The sequence below is a fragment of the Rousettus aegyptiacus genome, unplaced genomic scaffold (assembly GCF_014176215.1).
Source record: "Rousettus aegyptiacus isolate mRouAeg1 unplaced genomic scaffold, mRouAeg1.p scaffold_m13_p_2, whole genome shotgun sequence".
In the NCBI taxonomy this organism is placed as follows: Eukaryota; Metazoa; Chordata; class Mammalia; order Chiroptera; family Pteropodidae; genus Rousettus; species Rousettus aegyptiacus.
The window spans coordinates 99,570,157-99,596,652 of NW_023416295.1; the positions used below are offsets into that span (position 1 = coordinate 99,570,157).

General features: G+C 32.0%; 1 protein-coding gene across 2 annotated transcripts in view; it reads left to right on the plus strand.

Moving 5' to 3' along the window:
- The window catches only part of EEA1 (early endosome antigen 1), a 108,038-nt gene that overhangs the window by 50,558 nt on the left and 30,984 nt on the right, over positions 1 to 26,496 (plus strand). For both annotated transcript variants that reach the window (XM_036237973.1, XM_016147649.2), the window contains 8 exons: positions 4,550 to 4,888; positions 10,024 to 10,173; positions 11,186 to 11,305; positions 17,946 to 18,149; positions 20,826 to 21,026; positions 21,952 to 22,065; positions 24,231 to 24,386; positions 26,159 to 26,298. In XM_036237973.1, coding sequence (XP_036093866.1) covers positions 4,550 to 4,888; positions 10,024 to 10,173; positions 11,186 to 11,305; positions 17,946 to 18,149; positions 20,826 to 21,026; positions 21,952 to 22,065; positions 24,231 to 24,386; positions 26,159 to 26,298 — 1,424 coding nt within the window. The remainder of the gene's footprint in view (positions 1 to 4,549; positions 4,889 to 10,023; positions 10,174 to 11,185; positions 11,306 to 17,945; positions 18,150 to 20,825; positions 21,027 to 21,951; positions 22,066 to 24,230; positions 24,387 to 26,158; positions 26,299 to 26,496) is intronic.

The following is a 26,496-nucleotide window of genomic DNA, read 5'->3' on the forward strand; positions in this document are numbered from 1 at the left end:
TGTGGACATCACTCATTCATAAGGTCACCAGGAGTCAGAGCTGACTCAACTGTACATTACATGTACATAATTGGTTGTAAATATTAAGGTTTTTGACAACAGCCAGGTAACCTAGCTTGGAAGCAGATCCTCTAACTCTTGTCAAATCTTCAGAGATGCAGTTCTGGCCCACAGTTTACTACAACCTCATGAGAGACCCTGAAGTAGACCCTCTCATCTAAGCTGCTTCTGGATTCCTGACACACAGAAACTGTGAAATAATAGATACAATTTTAAGCTGCTAAGTTTGGGGGTAATTTGTTACTTATGCCTTGGAGAACAGTTCTCAAACTTCTTGATCTCACGTCAGCTTTACATCCTCAAAATTGTTATGGACCTCAAAGTGCTTTTATTTTGAGAGGATTATATCTAACATACATATTAATATATATGTTAGAAATTAAAACAAAACAAAATTTAAAGTATTTATTTAAAAGAACATTAACATTAAACATTAAAATTAAATATTTACATAAATATCATTTCTTATGAAAAGTGACTGTATTTTCCAAAACAAAGAATAGTGGTGGTGATTTATATTTTAGCAAACCTCTTAATGCATAGCTTACTACAGGACAGATGGATTCTCAGTCTGCTTTTATATTTCATCTGTTATGATATCGTTGAAGGGTATGAAGAAAATTCAGTCTCGCACAGATTGCAGTTGGGAAAGGAAGAGATATCTTAATAGTCGTTTCAGATAATTGTTGCTATTTTTATTTGATACTATACTGAAACTAGATAAAGTGTAGTTTCTCAAAAGTTGGTTACAGTGTAGACTCTCAAACCATATCGGTGTGGTTTTTGTACTTTGTAACATTAAAATTCATTCCTCTATCTTGCCTTTGAGTGGATCTTTCCTGTGCATGATTTTGTAACATCGTGCATTAGTCATGTGGAAAATATTGGTTCACCAAGCTATGCAAACCCTCCAAATATTGACACGTTTCATTGTACAATACAAAAACAATCACATTGGTCAATATTACCATCAATCTCAGAATCGGCTTTAAGTATGAGGAAGTGTCAAGCTCATCGTGGTACAAGTTTTCCAAAATTCTAAACCCCATTTGAAAGCTTTAATTTTACCCTTGACAGCAAATACTGTCAGTTTTATTTTTCGAAGTGACAGGTTCTCTTCCTCCCCACGTCTGAATAATCACAGTTCGTCTGTCATTTTTTCTAGTAAAAGTGTTTCATGAAAAAAAGCAACTAACTTAGTTTATAATTCAAATACATAAATGCTTTTCCATGTGGCAATTATATTATTCTTTAGAATGTAGTAGAAGAGATCCATATGCACTTCCTATTTTTTTGGTTTTTCTATTTCCTTGCAATTACAAATATTGCAGCTATGAATATTCACATCCAAATCTCATGTATTTGTGCAAGAATTTCTGTTATATACTTCCAAGTGAAATTTCTGGGTTGTAGGCTATGCATATGCTCAAATTTACTAGGTGACCTCAAACTATTTTCCAAAGTAATTATACCAGTTTACCAGGATTGGTGGTCTGCTTCTTAGAAACTGACCAAGATGTATACATGCAGTAGATGTTTATGTCCAAAGTCTTTTCAGCTTAGTCTTTAAAAATTCTAAGGAGCATTTCACAAGGCAGAGGGGTTAATAACAATTCATTTTGAGAACTAGATATACAGAAGGCATGGGAATGTGTAAGAACACAAAATATGAGGCGTTGAAGTGCTACAAGTAGTTCGATTTGTTCTTTCTTCCAAGCTGTTTTGAGGAACAAAGGAGATGAGACCCCTGAAACCACTTTGTTAGCTATCAAGTATTTAAAAAAAAAAAATGCTTTTTTTTTTTTTTGCATTCATTCTTATCACCTGGGCAAGTAGCAAGTGAATAATGGAGCCTAACACAGGGAAATTGACTCTGTAAGAAAATACTTTGAGAAAACAATTGGCGAAAAAACCAAAAGAGGACTGGACATTTGGAAGGAAAGAATTTTCCTTGAGCAAATGGTAATTATGTTATGAGTTAGGCTTAACATTCATTTTATAATATAAACTTGAATAGGATATATTTGGGGGAGCACGAATTGACTCACACTGAGTCTCTAAATTGTGTTGTGAAAAAGTTATTGGACTAAAAATTATAATATGTGACTACCACTTGGCAAAGTCGTATTGGATTCTTTCAACTGTAGCTTCTTCGTCTATAAAATGGGGATGGTAATGCCTTTTTCATATTTTGGTGTAAGGACTAATATAGAGAAATAAATGTGCCATTATTATTTCCTTTAATGGAGTCTAATGTACTTAAAAAAATCAATCTTCAAAAGCCATGTATTCATTATACTATTTTGCTTCTGATTCCATGCGAAGACCATATTGAGAATGAAAAATTTATAGTGCTAAATATAGTTAGCCTTTCGCATACAAAAATTATGTAGTGTGAGTGGATTAGGTTCTTTTAAAAAGAAAGAAAGTGATTTAGGTTCTTTTAAAGAAAATTTAATTGTCTCTCATCTGTACAATAAAGAAGATAGGTTTTGATTAATTGCTTTTGGACAAGTGAATTTTAAACAGGCAACTGTTATGTATTTTTGCTTTTTAAAGGATTAAGCTGTGTGAGGGGTCATTTATGTATTGAACTGGTGAGATTACTTGGTAACTTTATAAGTAAGCCTTTGGGGAAGAAGGCTCACTAACTCATTAGAAGCTTTCATTTTTGTAGAATGTTTTAAAATTATATCTTACCCAAGTTCTCAGTATTTGTAAGCATGGTTGCATTTATGAAATTCAGTACTTTAGAATTTTTTTCAAAAAGGTGCAACATATTTATAGTCAATGAATAAACTTAATTTAGCTTCTAAAATTTTAAATTTAAATTCTAAAATAAATATCATTTTCTGAAAGAGAGAATGTAAAATTATGTCAAGAAAGATTTTGAGTTACTAATTAGTAACACAGGAAATATTTATAAAGAGAATTTTCCTATCATATAGTTTGACTTAAAAGTATTATTTTTTTTTCTAATCTTTTGACTCTACTTTCTTTATTTTTTAAAAATTTCTGTCGGTTAGTCAAAGCACACATCTCTTGGCTAATTTTGCTGTAAACCTCTGGTTACTCTTCTTACCTCTCAGGTTTCTCTCATCTTGTCTCTTACCTATACTTACACAATCTTTCTGGGCACTGCTTTTTCTATAGTATATTCTTACTTGACGATTTATATCACTGCCTTTTTTCTCACACAAGTTACTGCTGCCTTTCCCTCCTTGGTACCTAGATTTGTTACTCTCATTGAGGTGACAATAGTGTTTGCTGTTTCCCCACATAAAACTTGTCTGTTCCTTTCTGTCTTTTCATATTTTTGTGTCTTTTTGTATAGAGCAGATGGCATGAGTCATGTATATGTATTACTTAACTCATCTCACCACTTTTCCAAGCTCAAACTTTATTTTTAGGTGATCATAACTTACGAGTTAGCTCCACCTGACTTTGCTCATTTCGTTTTTTAAAAAATTATGTGCTTAAGAAATTTGACACAGCTTTTGTATTAATCCTATTTTGCTGCACAGTATGTTTTAATGTTCTTAGAAGTTTTTTTTTTTATGTGTGTGTTTCATTTAGATTATAGTCTGTTAAAAGCCCAGAGTCTTTGATTGTCTACTATTTCTGTATTACCCTCTTGTAGCACACGGAATATAAAAAGTGAGTATAATAAATGTGCATGGTTTGACTCACCAAGTGCTTACAGTGGCTTCTTATCTCGGCTATCTTTCTTACAGAATTGAGTCAAAATCCTAATTCATGTCTTATGTGTAAATATGTTGGCTTAACATGTCCGTATATTAATTGTAAGAACTACTGAGATCAGACTTTGACATTGTATTAGGCTGGCTGATTCAGATCTTTGATTGGAAGTATCATTTTATATTTAGTATATGATAATGTTGAGTAAAATAACAAAATCTAAAGCAGGTAAGTGACATTTTTAGATCACTATTTTTACATACTTAGAAATTTCAATTAGTGTTAAAATTGTGACTCTTAAAAACAGTCTTTGTCAAGAAGAACAAAGATCAGGAATGAGTAGGATCAGACATGCTAGTATAGCGATATAGTCATGATAAGCTCTTACCAACTATGAAGTTGCAAAGCCAGAAATCAGAATTGCCATAGTATATTGTTGTTCAAAGTAACTTTTGATGATAGGAGGTAGTTTTAATTTTTAACTTAAATGAGAGACTATAAATATTCGTACTCTAAAGAATCTAGCAGATTTTAGGGTTTTGATTTTATGTCAAAATGTTGTTGGTAATTTTTAAAATATGTTACAGAGTTTGGTCAAGTGGACCAATAATAAAATTATAAGTTAGTATGTAATAATTTAGCTCTTCTTGGCTAGAATATTTTCACTGTTTTTGTGTTGTAATATTGGCTAAAACATTTAAGAGGAGATGGTACTACTCTAAAAATTGTTTGAAAAACTATAATCATTAAAAATATTAGAAAAGGAAAAATTGTTAAATTGATATTTCAGAACTTGACTGAGAAGTTGCTGAAGAAAGAACTTGACTATACTCAGTTAGAAGATAAACATAATGAAGAATGTGTAAGTAAAAAGAATATACAAGCAAGCCTTCATCAAAAAGACCTAGATTGTCAACAGCTTCAGTCAAGATTATCTGCATCTGAAACCTCACTGCAGAGAATACAGGCAGAATTAGGTGAAAAGGGAGAAGCTACTCAAAAACTCAAAGAAGAATTATCAGAAGTAGAGACCAAGTACCAGCATCTTAAGGTGGAGTTTAAGCAACTACAACAGCAGAGAGAAGAAAAGGAGCAGCATGGGTTACAACTCCAAAGTGAAATTAATCAAGTAAGAGATGTGACTTTTACTAACTGTAATTCCTCCTATGATTTCTTCTTAGTGTGTTTGATAGTTATTTGATCATAATATAGCTTATTAAAAGTTGTCATTTAACAAAATTAACTTACTATTCATAACTGTAGCATTGAGTCAGATCTCATTTCATTACAGTTTCTTTTTTTTAAGAAGAGGAAGAAATGATAGCATCTGCCATAGTATTGTTGTGAGGTGTTAATGAATTAATACATATAATTGCTTAGGATAGTACCTGACACATGGTAGATACTCAGCAGGTATTGGCTTTATAATTAATTCAAATTGTTGACTATTCTTCAGTTTAAAAATTCTCATCTTTTTTTGTGTTACTCAATTTTCAAAATATAATTATTGTTAAACCAATAGTATAAAAATTAGATATTTTAAAAGAAGAAGACATTTAGTCCTAGCAACTATTTTTTATAGGTAAATAATGTACATCAGATGAAATTTAATGCAAGTTTTGACTTTGCCATTAACTGACTTTTTAAATTATGTACTTTATTTTTTATAGATAACATTAAAAATTGGTTGAAAATGGATATTTTGGGAAAAATAAAGTCCTCAACTACTTTTTTTGATAATGTTCAACTACTTTTCCTTAAATGGCAGTGACCCTTGCTTTTGTGTCTTCAATTCTTCTTTCTTCTTGGCCTGAGATAGTCTTCCTATTCCTCTTCTCATTGATGAATACTAATTTTACTTGTCACTTTTCTAGAAATCCTTTTCCGTACAATATCGCTTCACTGCACCATCTCCCCTCCCCCCCCCAAATAAATAAAAATGGTTTAAGCATGTACGTATCTTGATCGTTTCACTTACCACAGTATAGAGTATAGTTATATTGTTATACAAGTTTCTTCACTAGACTGAACTCTTTGGATGCAAAGAACATGTCTTATTTATTTTTTATCCTTACTACCTGGCACATTGCTTGTTAAACAGCAAAGGTTTTAGTGAGTAAGTGAATTCATAATGGAAGAAAGGCTTTGGGATATCAGTACATAACAAAAATAAATTAAATGACTCAGTTCAAGTAAACAAATTGGGCATTAATGGTTTCTAAAAGACACCATGCCTTATTGTTAGGAGATACAAAAATGAAAAAGGATATAGTATCTACCTTAAATGATTATGTAAATCTCATTGAGGATAAGACAAGTACTATCCTGTACCAAAGAACATGAGAAATATAGTAAAAGATCCTATATAGTATGAGAACTTGAAAGAGCTCCTCTCCTGTTCTCTTCCCCATATAGTACTTCATATTGTGTAATTATTTTATCCAGTTATATGATCAGGAAAAGTTTTGTATGAGAGAGAAGTGGTGCTTGAAATTGTGAATATTGGATAGGTTTAGGCAAGTAGAAGTTTGAAGATAGGTGGGGATTTCAGGCAGAAGGATTAGCGAGAGTAAACTAGTAGCAGGAGAGTATTGTAAGAACCAGGAAGGGACACTGATTTGCTCTTAGGATAGGGTACGTGCAATAAGAGTGGACTATTGTGTCTGGAAAGAACATTTGGGACTTTATTATGTAGGTTGCCAGTGGGCAGAAGGGCATCAGGAATTTTTGAGAACCAACTTAGATATTTTTATAGGAAGACTTGAATATGTAAGGATTTGCTTTAGTCACAGTTCTGTACAAAATAAAGAGATCATACTGAAGACCTTGAAGTGATACCATTTATCTTCTTTCTTTCAGCATGCTATCTGGATTCTACCATCAAAATATGTCTCAAACCTGTCTACTTCTTTTCATCTACACTGCTACTGCCCTTAACATTAGCCACCATCATTGCTGACCCGAGCTACTGTATTAGCCTTCTTACCAGTTTATCTTTTTCTAGTGACCTCCTTAAACTATTTTCCGTCAAGAAGACAGACACATATTTTTATAACATGAAGAATATCACTTTATTCCTCTTCTTAACACTCTGCTTAAAGTGGCTTTGCATTACACTTTGAATCAAAACCAAATGTCTTAATTTGGTATGTAAGTCTCTGTATATAGTATGGCCCACACTATGTCTTCAAACTCATCTCCTACCACTGTGAAGCCATGTTGGTCTCTTTTGAGTCCCTCAAATACACCAACACTTTAAGTACTCTCCTGCATCATGGTCCTCTGCCTGTGTTTTTTTCTTTTTAGTGTGCTCTTGACTTCAGTTCTTCAGAAGGCTGGCTTTATTTCCTCAATAAAGTCGTCCAGGACCACTCGGTTTAAATAGCTTGTTTTCCATATGTTCTAGACCTGATCTTTATTTCAGCAAGCTGCTTCTTTCTTCCCTTTTACAACACTTTGTATTGTATATTAGTTTTTTGTTTACTTCCATATTGTCTACAGGTCCCATTGGACAGTGAGTTCCTTAGTGTGAAGAACTTGTTTTATACTATATTCTATCACCCTGTATACTTAGTGCTTTTAGTAAATATTTCTTGGAAGAATGGAAGTGAACCTCATCTTAAACCTTTTTTTCAGTTTTATTAAAGTGTATAGGCATGAACTAGGTTTGGTTTGCTCTCCACTATATCATGCTCAGTATCCGTTTCAGTGCTGACAAAGATAGGTAGCTGGCAATTGTCAATAAAAGAATTGAAAACAAATTAGCCTATATTCTTCATGTTTGTGTTCATGAACACTTCTAAAATAGCCACAGATGTGCATATAGTGATTTGTTACATAATTAAAAGATTAGATGCCATAAGTTTAACTTTTAAAAATTATCTAACATGCCATCTTGAATGGCGCAGTGGTTTATCAGTGTGGATTTAGGAACTAGCTGCCTGAATTCTAGTTCTGTGGCCTACAAATTCTGATCCTGGGCAAGTTACTTAATTTGTGCCTCAGTTTGCTCATCTATAAAATGAGGATAATAATGGAAACTTCTTCATAGGGTTATTATAAGGATTAAATTAGTTCATATTTGTAAAGCATGTAAAATAGGGCCTGATACATAGTTAACATTATTAGGAATATAATGAGTAAAGAATTATGTATTTACATTTACAAAGCTGAATTTATTAAAGAACATATACATGTATATGTATACCTCAAAATGTGACTTTGAGGTAGACGATTCTATTAAGAATTCCAATGTGTATTATTTTTACTTTTAATTTAACCTATTTTTGTTTAAAATATTTACTCTAAAATGGTATAGGCATCATTGTATAAGTGATTTTGGCCTGCTTCCATACTTGAGTAGCTTTGATTTGAGAGTCATCATTTCTTTATTATAGTTGAGGGATTTATCAGGAATTATACAATAATGAATGACAAAGTTACAAAAAATACATTTCCTTTTTTTTTATTCCCTTTAGTAAATCTTCACTTTAGAGCAATAGTTATCTTTAAGTTGGTGGTTCTCAACTCTATTTGCACATCAGAATCATTTGGGAAAATTTAAAAAATTACCAGTATCAAGGGCCTCACCCTGATCCAGTTACATCAGCATCTTAGGCATATGCCTGGCCATTCGTATACCTAAAAGTTTTCTTTGTCATTGTACTGTGCAGTTGAGATTGAAAACTGCTACTTTTTAAAGTGTTACTTTTTGGCAAGCGATTTCTGAACTTTCCTGAATCCAAATATCATCTGATTCTTGTTATGAAAACATGGATTTCTCAGCTTCAGCTCAAATGTACTAAGTGTAAACTTCTAGAGAAGAAGTCTGATTATCTGTATATTAACAATGAGATCAGGAGATCACTCTCCAGCAAGTTTAGGAACTAGACATGGGTGATGCCTCTTTGTAAGAGATCAAGCAAATACTTAGATACTTAAAAGTATAAGTTTTAAGGCCCCCTTTGTTTTCACATATCAAGATTGTGTCTAATTCTTTTAGTGAGGAGAAGGTTGGGTAGTTATGCTAATTCTGCATTAAAAAAAAAGAAAATAAAGGAGATAGATGGCAAGGTGCTGGCTAAGGACAAGGATGGATGCATTCTCTTTAACTTATTGCTTCCTGTTTTAGATAGATAGAAGCATATTTTACTTTAGAAGGTAACTTTTTAAAAAAATAAAAGATAGGATATATTCCGATAGCTAAAATTTTTTCATAGCATAAGAATATAGTGGGTGTCCACTTTTCTGATAAAACTTTAGTTTTTCCTTGCCAACTACGCATTTTACGGAGAAATGTGCAAGTATAGAGCATATAAGTATAAATATAACACGAAGGCTATAGATTCTTAATATTTTAAGATTTAACCTGAATAGGGTTGATTAAAATCAATTATATAGAATGCTTTTTATTAATTTTTAATTTTGCTGAGGTAAAATTTGAGGATGGTGTGTCGGAGCATTCTTGGTGCATGAGCTTTGTTCAATGTCCTGCGTCCTTATCTGCATGCAACTCTTTTTTGTTCTATACTCACAGCACTTGTGCAGTAATTCTTCAGAAATGAATAAAACTTTTATCTTTTTTAATGGAAACTCCCCCAATCCAGGAGAAAGTAACTGTTATTTCTGGTGGTATTAGAGAAAAAAAAAAGAATTTGAGAAAGTGATGTTTCTAAGCTCTAGGTCAAATTTCTCCTTTGGCTTTAACTGGGTGACAATTTTAGAGTTAGTGAATGAGGTTTGCCTAATGTTAAAAAAAAAAATTCTTTTCCCTATTTTATTTAGAAATTATGTACAATTTGGAGGGCTTTGGAATGCTTTGTGGTCTCTTCAATAATCAGTGCAAGAAGTCAATTGCAGTAGTTCATAACTATGGAAAACAATGAGAATCACTGTGAAATGTTTTAAAATATACTGTGAAATAGGTCTGAGTATGCCCTGAGTGTCATAATTTTTAATTTTAATTTTACTGTTCTAAGTTTCTCAAGTACTTATGTTCAAGCAAGTTCCTCTGGTTCACTGTATTTTGAGAGCAAGAAAAGCAGAAACCGTGATGTTTTATGTGATTCTATAATTTTATGTGATTCAAATTCAATTGAATATTAGGTTCCCCAAAGTATTATGAAAATTATGGTATTATACTTATATTGGAAAAAAACAAAACATTGTTTGGAAAATAGGTGGTAGTAGTGATGGTGCGTGCGCGTGTGCGTGCGTGTGTGGGTATTTATATATACATATATATATATACTTTTTTTTTTTAAGTTACATGGCAAACTTCTGGAGACAGAGCGCCAACTCGGGGAAGCTCATGGCAGGCTGAAGGAACAGAGACAGCTTTCAAGTGAAAAGTTGATGGATAAAGAACAACAAGTGGCTGATCTACAACTCAAACTTTCTCGTTTAGAAGAACAGGTAAGCTATCATTTCAAATGAGTTTATAATAGCAAATTTAATGATAGATTTGAGACATCTTGAATATTGTTATGGTTTAGGCTTCTCATTCTCAAAAGCTTTAATTAATTGGACAGTTATTTTTTTTAACTTTAAATTGTGATATTTATGTCTCCCAAATAAAAACATCCTACTTATTAATTACATTAAGTTATTTTGTTGTGACTATATGCCCTAAAGCTCTCAAAAAAAAAAATGTACACAAATACTATTCTTTCAACTTTAGGCAGGAAAAATTCTGGGACTGAATCTCTGTCAGGTTGCTAAGGAGGAGCCTTCCTACCCAGGAAGGACCATTTCCTAATAAAACAGTGAGAAATGAATGGTAATGAGGATCATTAATGACACATAGTTGGTACATATAAACTTTGAATTTTCATTTAAGGAGTCACACTTTTAAAAATTATGCATATGATTGACTGCTTTCCTAATTAAAGGTGTAGTTGCCCAAAATGCTAACTATTATTAGGTTAAAGAAAAAGTTATCATTAAATTGTCTTTAATTAGAATTGAACAAACATTGAGAGTTAAAATCTGTAGTTTCAGCTACAGATTTTCTAGGCCACAAATCTTAGATATGTTAGATGATCCTATTCTTTTCAATAAGTGATAATTATGACTGTTATAGAAAAAATAAAGCAAATGTTAATACTGTATTTAGATTATTGTTACAAAAAATTGTATGTAATTCCTTAATCATATTAGTATACAAAAACAAAAATAAAGTAAATGCCAATGTGGAGAAAGAATTCGTTCTCAGGATGAGAGTCTATTTCTATGAAATAGCTTCTTAATCATAATATTAAGATTCTATAAATAATGAGATACTGCTTCTTAGGTTGCTCTTATATATTGTCTGAATTTAGTTTTCTTTTCAGACTTGAAAATTGTGAGATTTGAAGTAATGCCAGATATTTAGGAATGATAGCATTATGCCTTTAAGTTGTCAGCTGACAGTCTTCATTTTTTTAAGTTGAAGGAAAAAGTAACAAATTCCACAGAATTGCAGCATCAATTAGATAAAACAAAACAACAGCATCAAGAACAACAAGCTCTTCAGCAAAGCACTACAGCAAAACTTCGAGAAGCTCAGGTAAATATCATTTGAATTATTAGTCTTTTAAACAAAAATAGCCAAATAATAATTTTTTTGTTGTGATAAAACTAGATAATGCAAAATACTTTATTATGAAGGATTTCGATAATTTTCAATTCCTGGACAATAGGAAAATCTTTCTCTTTTGATTGCTATGTTGAAAATGTTCTCTAAAATATTTTAAAATTATTATTGCAAAGAGATTTGTTATATATCATAAGTCTATTTATAAATACTTATTAAATTTCTTTATTAACTAAACCTATTAAGTTTTTAAATTTAAATAAAATGTGTTTAAATTATTTTTATACATGATATATTATTTAATATTGTTTACTATTATTTTTACTTATTATTTTTCAATTATTGTTGACATACAATATTATATTAGTTGCAAGTGTATTATTTAAATAACTTATTTGAAAAATAAAAAAATACAAATAAAATTTTCTGGTTTAGTTAGCTCAGTAAAAAAGAATCTCTTGTATTTCCTGCAGCGGAAACTTAGTGTTTGTTGGTCATGGCTTTCCCCGCTTCAGAACTGTCATATGAACATTGGAATTTTAGGTATAGAAAGTTTAAGTGATTGATTAAATTTATACATATTCTATAGCATAGCTTAGAAGATTGAAAGAAGTTAAATTTTTTGTTTTCTTATGGTGAGGGGGAGGGGGAACCCAAATATTTGAAATGAATTTGACTTTGACATTTACTTATTCCTTCAATCTTTCATTAATTCACTGAATATTACTGAGCACTGTATGTCAGGCCCTGCGGTAAGCACTGAGAATAAAGAGATGAGTAAGACATAGTGCTGCCTTCTAGGAAATGGCAATCTAATGCTGTGCATACAGAAACAGTGTTGGATTTAAAGGAAGCAGTAAGTAACATGCCTCTTTTCTTTCTGAATTTGGAGAGTGGCATTGAAGTCACGTGGACAGAGATCAAAACACTGTATTCATTTATTCTTTTATTCAATCAACCAACATGTATTAATGTCTGCTCTTAGCCATTTGTGGATATGGTATGAAGAAGAAAACAGGTAAAAATGTCTGATCTCATGGAGCTTAGTGAAGGACAAACAATAGCCAAGGTAAAAGGGAAAATATATTATGTGTTAAATGGTGATAAGTGCTAGAGATAAAAAAAAAAAAAGAGAGAGAGAGAGAGAGACTGGGAGTAGGAAGTATTTGGGGAGCTGGAGGTCAGTGACTGAACTGTTAGATAGCATTGCCAGGGAAGGCCTCTCTGAGAAGATGAAAGTCCTGAAGGAAAGGAGAGTGTGAGCCATGTGGATGTCAGAGAGAAGAGCATCAGTACCTCAAAAGGTCACGAGGCAGGAGCACTTAACATAAGGAAGCCAGTGCCTGGAGTGGTGCGAATGATGAGAAATATTAGAAGGGACACAGAAAGATCATAAAGGGTCAGAACATGTTGAGCCTTTTAGGTAATTTTAAAGATTTTATTCTGAGTGAGATAAGAAGTCACTGGAGGGTTTTGAGCAAAGGAGCAACGTGACCCGAGTTAGAATTTCACAGGATTACTCTGGTTGCTGTACTGAGAGTAGACTGTAGGGGCACGTGAATAGAAGTAAAGATATTAGCTAAGAGATTACTACGATAATCTAGACAAGAAATGATATAGGTTGGACCAGAGTGGAAAAAGAACAGGTAGTGAGAAATGGTCAGAACCTAGATGTATTTTAAAGGTAAAGCTGACATATTTACTGATAGATTGATATGGGGCTTTGAGAGAGAAGTCAAGGATGATTTCAAGGATTTTGGCCCAGATGGTCAGAAGGGTCCAAGTTAATCAAGATGAAAACTGAGAATCCTTTTAGCTTCGGCAACATTGAGGTCATCAAGGACATCGATAAGAGCAATTTGGATAGAGAAAGAGTCTGAAAGCCAGATGGAGAGAGTTCAAGAGAAAATGGGAAGAGAGAAGTTTGATCAAATAAATATGGATAACTCTAGGAGTTTTACTGTAATAAATAGCAAAGGAATAGGATGGTAAAGCTGAGGTAGGGAATTTGGCACAGGTCTGCAGCCAAATGGACTTTCTTATACTGTGTACTCTGAATTGAATTCATTTAATTGCTTAGAGACAAAGCTAGAAATGATAGCCTTTCACCTTTTTATAGACAATTGTCTCTTAGACTGATGGGAGAACAAAGGGCTGAGTTATTAATCCAAACTTAGTTTTTAATACAAATTTCCCAATTAAATTCTCATTCTCTGGAGAGGAATAAGAAAAAGATGGTAAAGAAGCCCGGCAAAGTCTCTGATATGAAAACATGAAAAGCCTAAAAACTAATAAAAGAGGTGTAATGCATATATACACACACCTAGAGGACAGTTATCTAACTCGGATAGAGTCTGAAAAAAAAATCATTAAAAACGTCTTAGAAGTGACAATCTGAGTTGCAAAGGATGCATAGATGTTTCTGGGTTGCAAAGATGATGATAGTGAGGACTATACCCCAAGGAGAAGTTACAAGCACCAGGATACTAAAGCTTGTGTGAACTAAACTGTTAGGTGTTGCTGGAGCTTTTACTGTAATTAAGAGATTAGAGAAGACTCCAGAGCATTAGACATGTGTAAGTTTGTGGAAGGCCTTGTGTGACATTTATTTTCGAAGATAGAAAGGTATTGAAGGTCTTAAGATAGAAAGGCCATAGCCAGATTTGGTTTTTAAATAGGTAATTCTTGTGGTTATATGAAAGATGGATTTTGGAGGGAATTTTCTGAAACAGGAGATCAGTTTACAAACTAATAAATGGAGTAGTTTAGATGAAAAGTAATAATGATCTTAGTTTAAGCAAATTTTAAAAAGAAGTCATAGGAACAAATATGAATAATACTTGGGAAGTAAATAAAACTTGTTGACGTAATAGTTGTAGAGAATGAGAGAGAAGGGAAATGACTTCCTGACTGATAACATTGAGTGCATAGTAAATGGAGGTGTCATCACTGTGTTTCTGAACATGAGACAAATGGTTGTCACAATATTTAGGGAAACGTGAAGAATGCAGTTTTGGAAATGTCTTGAGGCACCTATGGGACATATTAATTTAAATATGTTGTATATTTAAATATGTTATATATATTTATATATGTTGTATATACTAGGTGTGAGAGACATCAGTATATAGAGGATAAATTAGAATAGATATGGTCAGCCACGGAAGATATATAGTGAGAGAAATAGATAACTAGTAACACAAGACTTCTGGGAAACACCAGCACCTAAGGTGATGGATGAGTAGAAGAAGAACAGTCCAGAGACAGAATGATCAGAGGAATTAAGGAGAATCTACAGAGTGGAAGCTAAAGGACTTCAAAGGTGGGTGTGTGGTGGGGATGCCTAGTATGATAAATGAAAGATATCCATTAGATTAGGCAATTAAGAAATAAATTAGTGACTTTGTCAAACATAATTTAAATAAGACGATATAGATGAAAGTCTGATTTTTGATTGATGAGTAAATGAGAGATGAAGGAGTTAAAAATATGCAAATGTAAATATACATTATTTTGAAGTTTAAATGTTAGTTATATAGAGAGTGGGCAGAAACTGTAGTGGGGCTTGGTTCAGGAAGTGTTTTTGAGAATGAGAGATAACTGAACATGTTTATAGTCTAGGACAAAGGGACTGGTAGAAGAGGGTGATTGAGGATGTTGGAGAAGGAGAGGTGACTGAAGGAATAAGGTCCTGATAAGAAGCTATGATGTCAGTCATATAATGGGTGGTGATAAATTTGAATTTATCCTCTATTTTACCCTTTGAAGCTTGAGGAAAGGAGGCAAATTGGATATAAAATTATATTTTTTATTATATATAATAAAAAATTATATATAATATATATAATATATGTAATATATATTATATAATAAAAATATATAATAAAATTTTTTATTATATATAATAAAAATTATATATAATATATTATATATTATATAATAAAAATATATAATAAAAATTTTTATTATATATAATAAAAAATTATATAATATATGTAATATATTATATATTATATAATAAAAATATATAATTTTATATCCAATTTGCCTCCTTTCCTCAAGCTTCAAAGGGTAAAATAGAGGATAAATTCAAATTTATCCTCTCTCTCTCTATAGTTTATATATATATATATATATATATATATATAATTTTATGAGTAAGGAAATGAAAAATCAAGGCAGATATTCCTGCAGGCCCCCCCCCCAAATCCCCCACCCCTTTTCTTCAATATAGTTGGAGGTAATAGCTGAATGTCAGGCAGGCAGACACTGAGAATTTGAGAGAATGTTTTAGCCATTACATAATTATTGAGGGGCGTGTTTGAGGGTGAGAACCTCATTAAGTGGAAGGATTGACAAGATGACTGAGTATATAATGGAAATTGGGGTCTAGAAAAGTTGGCACCAATCTGTGGAATTGTGTGATTTTGCTCTAATTGTATTTAGAAATGTAGGAGTGGAGGAAGCAGATTGCAGTGTTGACATAGGATTGGGCCTTTTTCAGGTGGCTGTATTGAAAAGTTGGGGTAAAAGGAAATGGAGACTGTAGTTGAAAGAATAGTTAAGGTCTGTTCTATCCACATGTGAAGTTCAGGAAGAGAAGCTAGGCTTATTCTAAATAAGCTAGAAGAAAATTGAGTAAACGTCTCTTTGACATTGAAGAACAGAAATGAGGCTATGAAACTGGAATTTGATTAGGAATCGTCACAGAGTGGGATAGATGAAATTTTTTATTTGGAATAGTTTCAGGAAATTACAAGATTCTACATATGAGTAGTTGAATAGAATGAGTAAAGATCTAGGAATTAAGATGATGTGAATGTTGAGGCTTACTCTTAATTCTCTGTGTATTTTGTATTTCCCAGGAAATTGGCAGAAATTGGGATTGAGAGAAAGACTAAATCAGGTCTCAAGTCTTCAGTGAATGAGGTAGGGATTTATAGATGATAGCAACACAGAATAGAGGGCAGAATAAATGAATGACACACTCCCCAAAGCAGTGTGAAACTTACATAAGAGAGAGTGTATATGGTGGTGAAAAATCAGGAAAGGGTCAAGCTTCCTTGCTTGCGCAGAGGAATAGACTTTATATATCAGAGGGCATTGAGGGGGAATCAGTATCTGCAGAGGGAGAACGACATTTCAGTTATGTTTTGGAAATAGTTACTGTTCCAGAACAAAAAACTTAGGTCCGTGGTTCTAGACAGTGGTCCCAACCTTTCTGGCACCAGGGACTGGTGCTTCTATGAGAATCTAATGCCTCATGATCTGAGGTGGAGCTGAGGTGGTTATGTTAACACTGGGGAGCAGCTGCAAATACAAATGAAATGAAGCTTCACTCAGCTTGCCCACTGCTCACCTCTTGCTGTGCCACCTGGTTTGTAACAGTCTATGGACCAGTACCTGTCTGTGATTGGGGACCCTTGTTCTAGAAGATTAATGGAATGGAGGCAGAGGTCATTTGTAGTAGGAAAGAAAATAAGGGCTGAGAGCTTAGGTTGCCTTTCATCATTTTTATAATTGAAACTTGGATAAGAAGGATATTTGAAAGTGACTGATCTTAAGTATTTTCATACTGGTACAAACCATTGAGGAAACCAGGTGGTTGCTGGCTTTGTCTTACAAGATTTTGTGGGCTATGATAAGATTTTCAGAGGGGCTTTTGAGGACCTTATTCTGGGTAGAAGATCTTTGGCTTTTAAAATGATTGAGGCAGAGTCAAAGGCTGTGGGTAGGACAGCTTTAAAATGTTAATGGGCATTGTTCTGGATGTGGGCTATTGCATTGTATTCTGTAACATTGCTCTGGTAAAGTAAGAGAAGAGGGCTCTCTTCATGTATCAATAGAAGAGTCTTTTTGTGGTACTGAAGTGACCCTTCATAAGTATATGTGTTAGAATGCAGTCATTTATTTTTCTGCTAATTGAACAAATATCTCAGAGCATATATGTCTTAGATAATATCAATGAATAAAACAGGCAAAAATCCTCACCTTCGTGGACCATATATTCTAGTGAGGGGGTGAAGGGAGGCCGATAAACATGAAAAATAAGTAAATTATTTAGTGTCATTAGAAGATAAGTACTATGGAAGGAAAAAAATATTCAAGAGAGGGAGTATTGGGAAAGGTTGCAATTTTAAATGTAGCGGTCAGCGTAGGCCTGACTGAGAAAGTGACATTTGAGCAAACATTTGAAGGAGAGAGCATGAGCAATGTGATTGTGCAGAGAACGTTCCAGGGAGAAGAAACAGTGCAAAGGCTCTGAGGTTGGAGTGTGCCCGGTATGATTAAGGAGTAAAAAGGAATCCCATTTGTCTCAAATAGATTGAACAAGAAGAGCAGTAGGTGGTGAGGTCAAAGTGTGACAGTAAGAATGTGGTTATTTGAAGGGTTTTTTGATGTTAAATTTCAGTTTATTAGCAATAATTTATAGTAAATATAAAGTACTATTGAATGAAATTTGCCCTGTTAAAATCTACGATTAGTAAAAAAAAAAAAAAAAAAGTAAGACTATGAGTTGGAGTCATAAAATTTATTATCAATCATTTTATGTTTGAAGAATAACTTTTTAAGTGTTCTGTCTTTAAGGTTTGTAGTTTTTAATTCTTTGCAGAATGATTTGGAACAAGTACTACGTCAAATTGGCGATAAGGACCAAAAGATCCAGAATCTTGAAGCCTTATTACAGAAGAGTAAAGAAAATATTTCCTTACTAGAAAAGGAAAGAGAAGATCTTTATGCAAAAATTCAGGCTGGTGAAGGGGAGACTGCTGTTCTTAATCAGTTACAAGAAAAAAACCATACATTACAGGAACAAGTAAGTCAAATCTAATCTATTTTTAGAATTTTCTTTTATTTCTTTAAATCTTATGAAGTTCTTTATTTAAATGATTCTTTATTCTGGTTGTTTTTAGTACTTTCTATATTATATATTTTTGACAAATACCATCTCATTTATCTTAGAGGTTGCTTGCTATTACAGTGGAATTAAGTTAACATGATTTGAGAAAGGAAACCTCAATTAATGTCCCAGGATATAACTTATTACCTGTGGGATCATGAGCAAATCATTTTACCATATCAGTTCATTTGAAAAATAGAGATGTTATTAATAATCATACTTGCCTCATGGCATTTTCTTTTATTTTGAAAAAAGAATAACTAAATACATTTATAAAGTAAAAGTACTAGATAAGTGTTAGTTGCTATTTTGTATTGGTTAACATACAGACTTAGTGGTTACTTATATTTTGATGATATATACACCTTTGGAATATGTAGCTAATAATAATTTTGATGTTACTGTATTCTAAAATTTGTATATAGTTTAAGAGACACTTATATTTTCAAATTTTCTTTCAGTCTCTTTCAGACTGAGAGAGACCCTAAACATGACCCTGAAAAGAATTTATAGTTGTTTTAGGGGGAAGAATTTGTCCATTGAGAGAATTTTAATTATATAAATGAGAAAGTATTAAAGTATCAGAAGTTCATAGCACTTTTCTAATTTGGGTATTAGGATATAACACAAAATTTCCCCCCAATTTCAAAGTAAGTTAGCCTTGGTTACCCAGTTTTTATGACGAATTCTTTGGATCAGTTTTAGCTGCAACTAACATACAACTTATCATACAAATATAACCAGAAAACCTTGTGCATTTTTTAGAAAAGAATAAGTAAAAATACTCTTAGTCCTTCCACCATAAACAACTAGAAAATTGGAAAGCTATGTGCAAAACCACTGTTTTTAGACATTATACAATGAACAGTACAGGGCTTTAATCCTTGAGAGAAGAGAGACAAATGAAATCAATCTTTTGGTCACTCCAGCTTTGGACCTGGAAACATTTTCCAGACTGTGGTGCAGATTGGAGAAATCCAAGGAAAGCACTGTGGTCTCACTGAATTGAAGAGAAATTGAAGTTAAGGGAGGTTGAGGCAGTTCAGATTTGTAGGGCAAAACATCAGAGAAGAGGGAACATGGGAAGATAAGCTCCAGAAATCTGCACAGGGATCCACTTGAGCCTTGGCTGAATGTTAAGCTTTGTCTCATAAGGTGGGATTTCATGAAGCCAGCCAATGAATAATTGTTAGGATATGCAGGCTGAAAAATTATCAGAACTCACAGTGCTGGGAAATGTTCAATTTCTAGCCCATCAGCAGAGAAAGATGTGGTTGAATCCTTGGGTGGCAGGGCATTCAGTAGAAACTCCAGAGATGTCACATCTTGGAAGGTAAAACTAAACTATCCCTAGAGTAAAAGCTAGTGCACACCCAGTCTAACAGAGCATAAAACCAAGCCTCAAAAGGATCCAGTTGAACCACAATATATTAACTGCCTACTGGAATAAGATTCCACATTCTTTGAAAGAAGACAACAAAATTGTGAGCTGTCATATTAAATATTAAAAACTACTAGACATAAATAGAAAACATGAGAGCTATAAACAGGAGAAAAATCGTTTAGCGGAAAGAGACCCTGAAATGAGAGATAGTGGAGTTCTTAAAATATGCTAATGTATATAGAAGAAAAACTATAATAATGGAAGTAGAAGTGGAAACGATAAAAAAGAACCAAATAGAATTCCTAGAGATAAAAGAAGATTCGAAATAAAAATTGCATTGGATGGGCTTAATAGATTAAACAAGTAGAAAACAATATCAGTAAACATTAAGACAGATGATTGAAACTGTGTAAAATGAAGCACAAAGGAAAAAAAGGGTAGAAAAAAATGAATAGTGCCTTAGTGACCTGTGGGACAATATCATGTATTTAGTGTACATAAAATTAGTATCACAGAAGAGTAAGGAGAAGGAAAATATTTATAGAAATAATGACTGAAAAATATTTAAATTTTGTTAAAAATATGAACGCATATTCAAGAAACTCAGTGAAACCCAAGGTATGCCAAAAAAAAAAAAATCAGATGATTTGGATTTTATCTATATTAAAAATGTAAACTCTTCAAAAGATACCATTATGAAAATAAAAGCCAAGACACAGATTAGGAGAAAATATTTTATATATATGTATATATATAACAATTGAGAAATAACCAGACTGTATAAGGAAATTTTATTAGCAGATCAGTACTGGGACTAGAGATGAGTGGAGGGCACTGAATGCAAAGAGGCATGAAGAAACATTTTGGGGAAATCAAAATGTTCTCTATCTTGATTGTGGTGATGGTTAAATAAACATATATCTTTATCAAATTTTCTCAAACAATAAAATTAAATTCGGTGAGTATGTAAACTATAGCTCAACAGAGATGGATTTTAAAATAGTAGGAATCTCTGAATTTAATGTCATTTCTTATGATTTTGAGATATTTACTTATGTTTTGAAAGATGTAAATAATTCTTTTTGAAAAAAATTTGAGATAACCAATCATAGAGCATTTTAATATTCTCATGGTACTTAAATTTGGATTTCTTAGTTCTTGTTATATCATTTGAGACCTTCATAATTAGAGTCTTGCTTGTGTGATAGGTAACTCAATTGACAGAGAAGCTGAAGAATCAATCAGAAAGCCATAAACAAGCTCAGGAGAATTTGCATGACCAGGTGCAAGAGCAGAAGGCACATCTTAGAGCTGCACAAGATCGTGTCCTTTCTCTAGAAACCAGTGTCAATGAATTAAATAGTCAATTAAATGAAAGCAAGGAGAAGGTCTCTCAACTTGACATACAGGTAATATTAAATTATGCAATTTAATGAAGCACTAATTTTCCGTCATAAAAATTTTAAAATTCTGTTGCCCTCTCTCTGTCTCTCCTTTGCACACTCTCTTTTTCTCTTACTGATTAATAGAAAAAAATTGGAAATAGTAATTAAGTGTTGTATTTAGACAATTTGTTAAGCTTTCGTTTGCCTTTTTTTTCCTCTCTTCTGGAAAACTATACCTCCCGAAATCACTAGATGTTTTCTTTGTTTTCGTGAAGTCCTTATTATTGTTTTTGTAGTTCAAAGAAGTTTAATGTTATACCATTAGCTTTCTAGGTTAAATATTTTTTTATTTTGATTTTTAATTTTACTTCAAAGGTATGATTAAAAAACTTTATATGGTACAGTAAAGTATTTTAACATACATTCTTTCAGATACCAGTATAGAAATTTTGTTTAATAAGTCAGTTATGAGGTGGAAATTAAGACATTTCTCCATTCTTGTCATTGGTTTCTTATTCTATATTATAGTAGAGAAAGTTATAGAACCATTTCTAGGCCTTGATTTTCTTAATATTATTCCTAATTCCACTGACAATAAGAAATAATAAAACAGAACTAGGAAAACAATACACATTTGTTTTTCTAAAATATAATTATTTGTTAGATGAGTTAAATGATAATCCAGTATGTGGATGTCCGATTTAAGAGAAAGAGAAGTGTCTTGGTAGAGACATCTTCTCATCATTTATCCAAATATTATTAGAAGTCTTCTTCCCTACTCAATCTGGAGGATTATCACATACTTATTTTTTAGTGTTTAAATTCTTATGGTTTTTTTTGCCAAAGGACTTAACTTTTAAAACTATTTAGTGACAAAAGCAATGTATGTTCAATCAAGGGGAAATAGAGAACTAAGTATTGATTAAATGACTTACAAATTTTGTTACAGATTAAAGCCAAAACTGAATTATTGCTGTCAGCAGAAGCAGCAAAAACTGCTCAAAGAGCAGATCTTCAAAATCATTTGGATACAGCCCAGAATGCATTACAAGACAAACAGCAGGTAGGGGGAACCTGATGCAGTTGATACCATAACCTCATGTTCTGGTAGATAAATTAAGTTCAAACATGCATAAGGATGATAGTTTTATATAACATTGTGCTTGACTTGCTTATTCCCTTTAATTTCTTCCTGAGTTTAGAACCAGTTGAATGATAGGTGCAGGAGTAAGACAATTGAAGATAAAAATATCAGTTTTGTTTTTGATATGCTGAACTGCAGCACAGCCATGGTTGGACTTTTTAATATTTCCCCCTTCATCTAAAATTTGTTGCAGAGCTGAAATATTCACTCTTAATTGTTGAAATCTGGCTTCATCCCATCAAGTGCCGTGACTGGGAAAGAGAGATAGACTTCCACACCTGTTTTTAGTAGACAATCTGGGCTGTGACCCAGGTAGACTTACTACTTGGAGGCAGAAAAGAGCAACATGTATTCCATCTTAATAATAAGAGTTATTCTCTTTTCTTGGGAGTAGGAATAAGTGGGGCTGGAGGGAATATAGAAGTTTCCTTTATCAAAACTTTGATAAAGCAAAAGTATCCTACTTAGGGCCAAGGTCAAAATGCTAGTAGGTTATTCTTACCAGGTAGGAACTTTTAAAATTTATTTTTTTATCTGAGAAGTAATACTGGATGTTAGTACAATTTTTTAAAACAATGTAGTAGTATATCAGGTTAACAAAACAAAACCATTTTCCATATTTACCCTAAACCCCAATCCTGTTTTCTTCTTTAGATGGAATGATTACTATTTGGTATGTATCCTTCCAGATTTCTATAAGCATTGAACAAATGTGTGTATGCATATGCACACACATACACACTCAGATGTTTTTCATTTAAGCACAAAAATCACTATATATGTTGTTCTGCAGCTTGCTTTTTACTTACATTATTGCTAAACACATCTGGAATGTGTTTTCTAAGCATAAGATCAGTGCCAGAAACTATAACGGAAAAATTATAAGAATAATTACATAAAAGTTTAAAATTTATCTGCCAAAAATATTACTAACAAAATTCTGAAGCAAAGAGCAAAAGAATAAAACATTTTCCAAAGTATGTCTGATGTAGGGTTAATATCCTTGCTATTTAAAATACTTTTACATAAGACATAAGTGAACTATGAAAAAGTAAATTATCAAAATACATATTAGTAAATGTTCAGTTTCATTAAGAATCAGTTGCAAATTAAGACAATAGTGGAATTTACCCTGATTGAGAAAATGTGCATGTGTATGTACTTAACACTGGAAGGATTGGAGAGGGTATAGAAGAATGAGCCACTTTTATACCACGCTAGTGGGCAGTATACATTAGTTCAACCTTTTGATGGTGGTGGGGGAAGCTGTTTGGCAATCTATTTCAAGAAATTTGTGATTTTTCATATTTTTTAAACTCACTTTTAGTTCTTTATTTTAAGGGAATAATCACAGCTTTAAGGATGCTGTTGTTTGCATTTCTGTTAATAAATGCATAAAGTTTAGTAGTAATTTAAGAATTTAAAATAGGATATTTGGATAGAAATGGTCTGTGTCAATAGAATGGAAATTTATGCAGTCTAGTATAATGCTATTTTAGAAAATTACAGTTTCATGATATATTGTTATGTAACAATTAAGGTGGTTACAGTAAAACAGTATGTAAAGTGAGATCCTGTTTTTATTTTAAAAGTAGTACAAATCAAAAAATAGAAACTAACATACAGAGAAGACTGGAAGGAAAGTTATCAAAACAAATGGTGGTTATCTGTTACTAGATATTCCAAATGAATTCAACAAGTATCATAGTCGTATCATAATTATTTATATATATATATATTTTAATGTTATTTTAAAAAATGGTGTCTTGAACATTTAAAACATTTAATTATAAAACTCTTATTTTACTATTAGTTTATTATTCTGTTGTCTCTTTTGGCTTCCTAGAAAAAGTTATTGCACTATTAGGCATATAAACTTAGTTTATCAGACTAGGTGCAACCTCAGTTCAGGTGCTTTATATTGGTGGATAAATGTAACCACTGAATTATCATTAGCTTTTGTGATTTTACTCCAAATAGGTTCTTAAATAAAATTTAAGTTTTCAATTTTACTTTGACCAAACATTTGGCACTACAATAAAGTAAACCTTACCTAAGTTTTCTTCACTTTTACTTCTCTATAGGAGTTAAATAAAATCACTACTCAGTTGGATCAGGTTACTACAAAGTTGCAGGAAAAGCAAGAACATTGCAGTCAGCTGGAAAGTCATCTTAAAGACTATAAAGAGAAACACCTCTCTTTAGAACAGAAAACTGAAGAATTAGAAGGTCAAATTAAGGTTTGTATAAAAGAAATTGAATTTAGCCATATTTTCTATGGCTTCAGCAATGGAAATTGATGACTTGATGGAATCAAAGATTTTAAATTTATAAGCAAAGGTGAAGTGATGTAAAATTTTAAAATAATGCTTGTAATTTTAATGTTTTAATTTTAATTTCACCTGACTTTTAATTTCTTCATTAATGGGTGGCTTTTACAAATGACAGTTAACATATATACTGGTTCCATTGTAATGTGTATTACAGAGACGATTAACCAGGGATTACACTGTAATTATTAGGAATTTATTTTTTTGTTATTGTGAAGTCTCTTTTGTTCTATCAGTCCCATCTCCTTACCTACTATTCCCATATAATATTGGAGATATGGTAGACTTCTTCCTTTTTTTAACTTTACATTTATACCCTTTGGATTTTGTTTCTAATTTCATAATTAATTTACTCTATGGTGGACTGCTTCTTACTTTAACACAACTCCAAGTGAATGTGTTGATTTACTAAAGAGACTAAATGACCAGACATATCAGAGAAGGGTTTTACCTGAGTCCTTTATCCTTTGCATTGGAATTACTATCAGTTAAACAAAAATGTCTCAAGTTAATAAATATAAATACACACACATATATAAATTATATATATATAGACTTATTATTAGTTGTTATACATTATCCTTCACAATCATTATATAATCATGGAATATGTATATGTGTGTGTTTGTGTATAGATATATAGATATATATGTATTCACACCAGTATAATATGGAAGGAAAATTCCATTTACAATTCTGTTTATGGGTTCCTTTTTCCTTTCTTTATGATCAGTGGTAATAGTAATGACAACTTTATATAATGGTTGGAAGAATAGAAAAAATGTTTTACTGAAAAGTATCTAATGAGAATTCTATTTGGATCTCTTTTAAAAATATTTCTTTAGAACGAATAATGTCTATTGTGATTATCAGATCTTTAACATTTTATAATTATTATTTAGGAAGTATTCCATATATCAATATATTTTATAGAAATAATATTAGTTACATCAACTATCCAATGTAAGTGTTGAGTAAGAGGCACAGGTACCTAGATTACTTTATAAAATATTTAGGGTGCAAAATTGTTACAACTATACAGGAATATGCATTACTTATAGATATTCAGCCTATATTTAACAGTTTGTTTTATAAATTTGTAAAAATACACACAGTTATATGTAATGTAAGAGACAGAAACTACACTATGAAGACCAATCTCTAGATCAAGAGATTAAAGAAGCAAAATCAGGAATTTAGTTGGCTTTATATTTCGGTCAATAGGTAAAATGAGAAGGATGACATGACAGCTTTATTTTAGTTTTGAATATCTACAATGACATCAGTGTTGTTAACTTTGGGTAAAAAAGAATATATTATAAGTGGGTCCATATATGAACTATTTACTTAGTTTTTTCATACTTGAGTTAGAGATTTTCTCCATTTTATAAATAAAATTATTTTAAGTCTGTTTTTATATTCAGAGATGATTTTAAAAAGTAAAAACTTAGTGACCGTCTGTCATGTGTAAAGCCTGCTGCTAGCTCCTCTGAAAGACTCTAAGATAAATAGCTGCTTTACTCAGTGATGGGTTCAGCATGTACTTTTTATTATAACATAAATATTTTATGGTTTTATTTTATTGTGCCAATACCAGTTGGGTATAAAACAAAAGCATTATAATATTTAATAATAATATTTATTGATAGTAAAATGGTTACTATGTTATATTTCTTCCATAGAAACTAGAAGCTGATACTCTTGATATTAAAGCAAGCAAGGAGCAAGCCTTGCAGGATCTACAACAGCAAAGACAGCTGAACACGGATTTAGAGCTTAGAGCCACAGAGCTGAGTAAACAACTTGAAATGGAGAAAGAAATGTAAGCTAAAAAACTTAAGGGAGAAGATTATAATCTAAGTATTAAAATTTCTTTTAGATTTTGATTTTGCTATCACAGTACTTAAAGATTTATTAAATGTTTCTTTGTGTTGATTTTATAAACTGCTGATGTTGATGTGAATGAAAAATAAAGCCATCATAATATGGTTAAATTTACTTTCACTAGAAAAGACTGAAA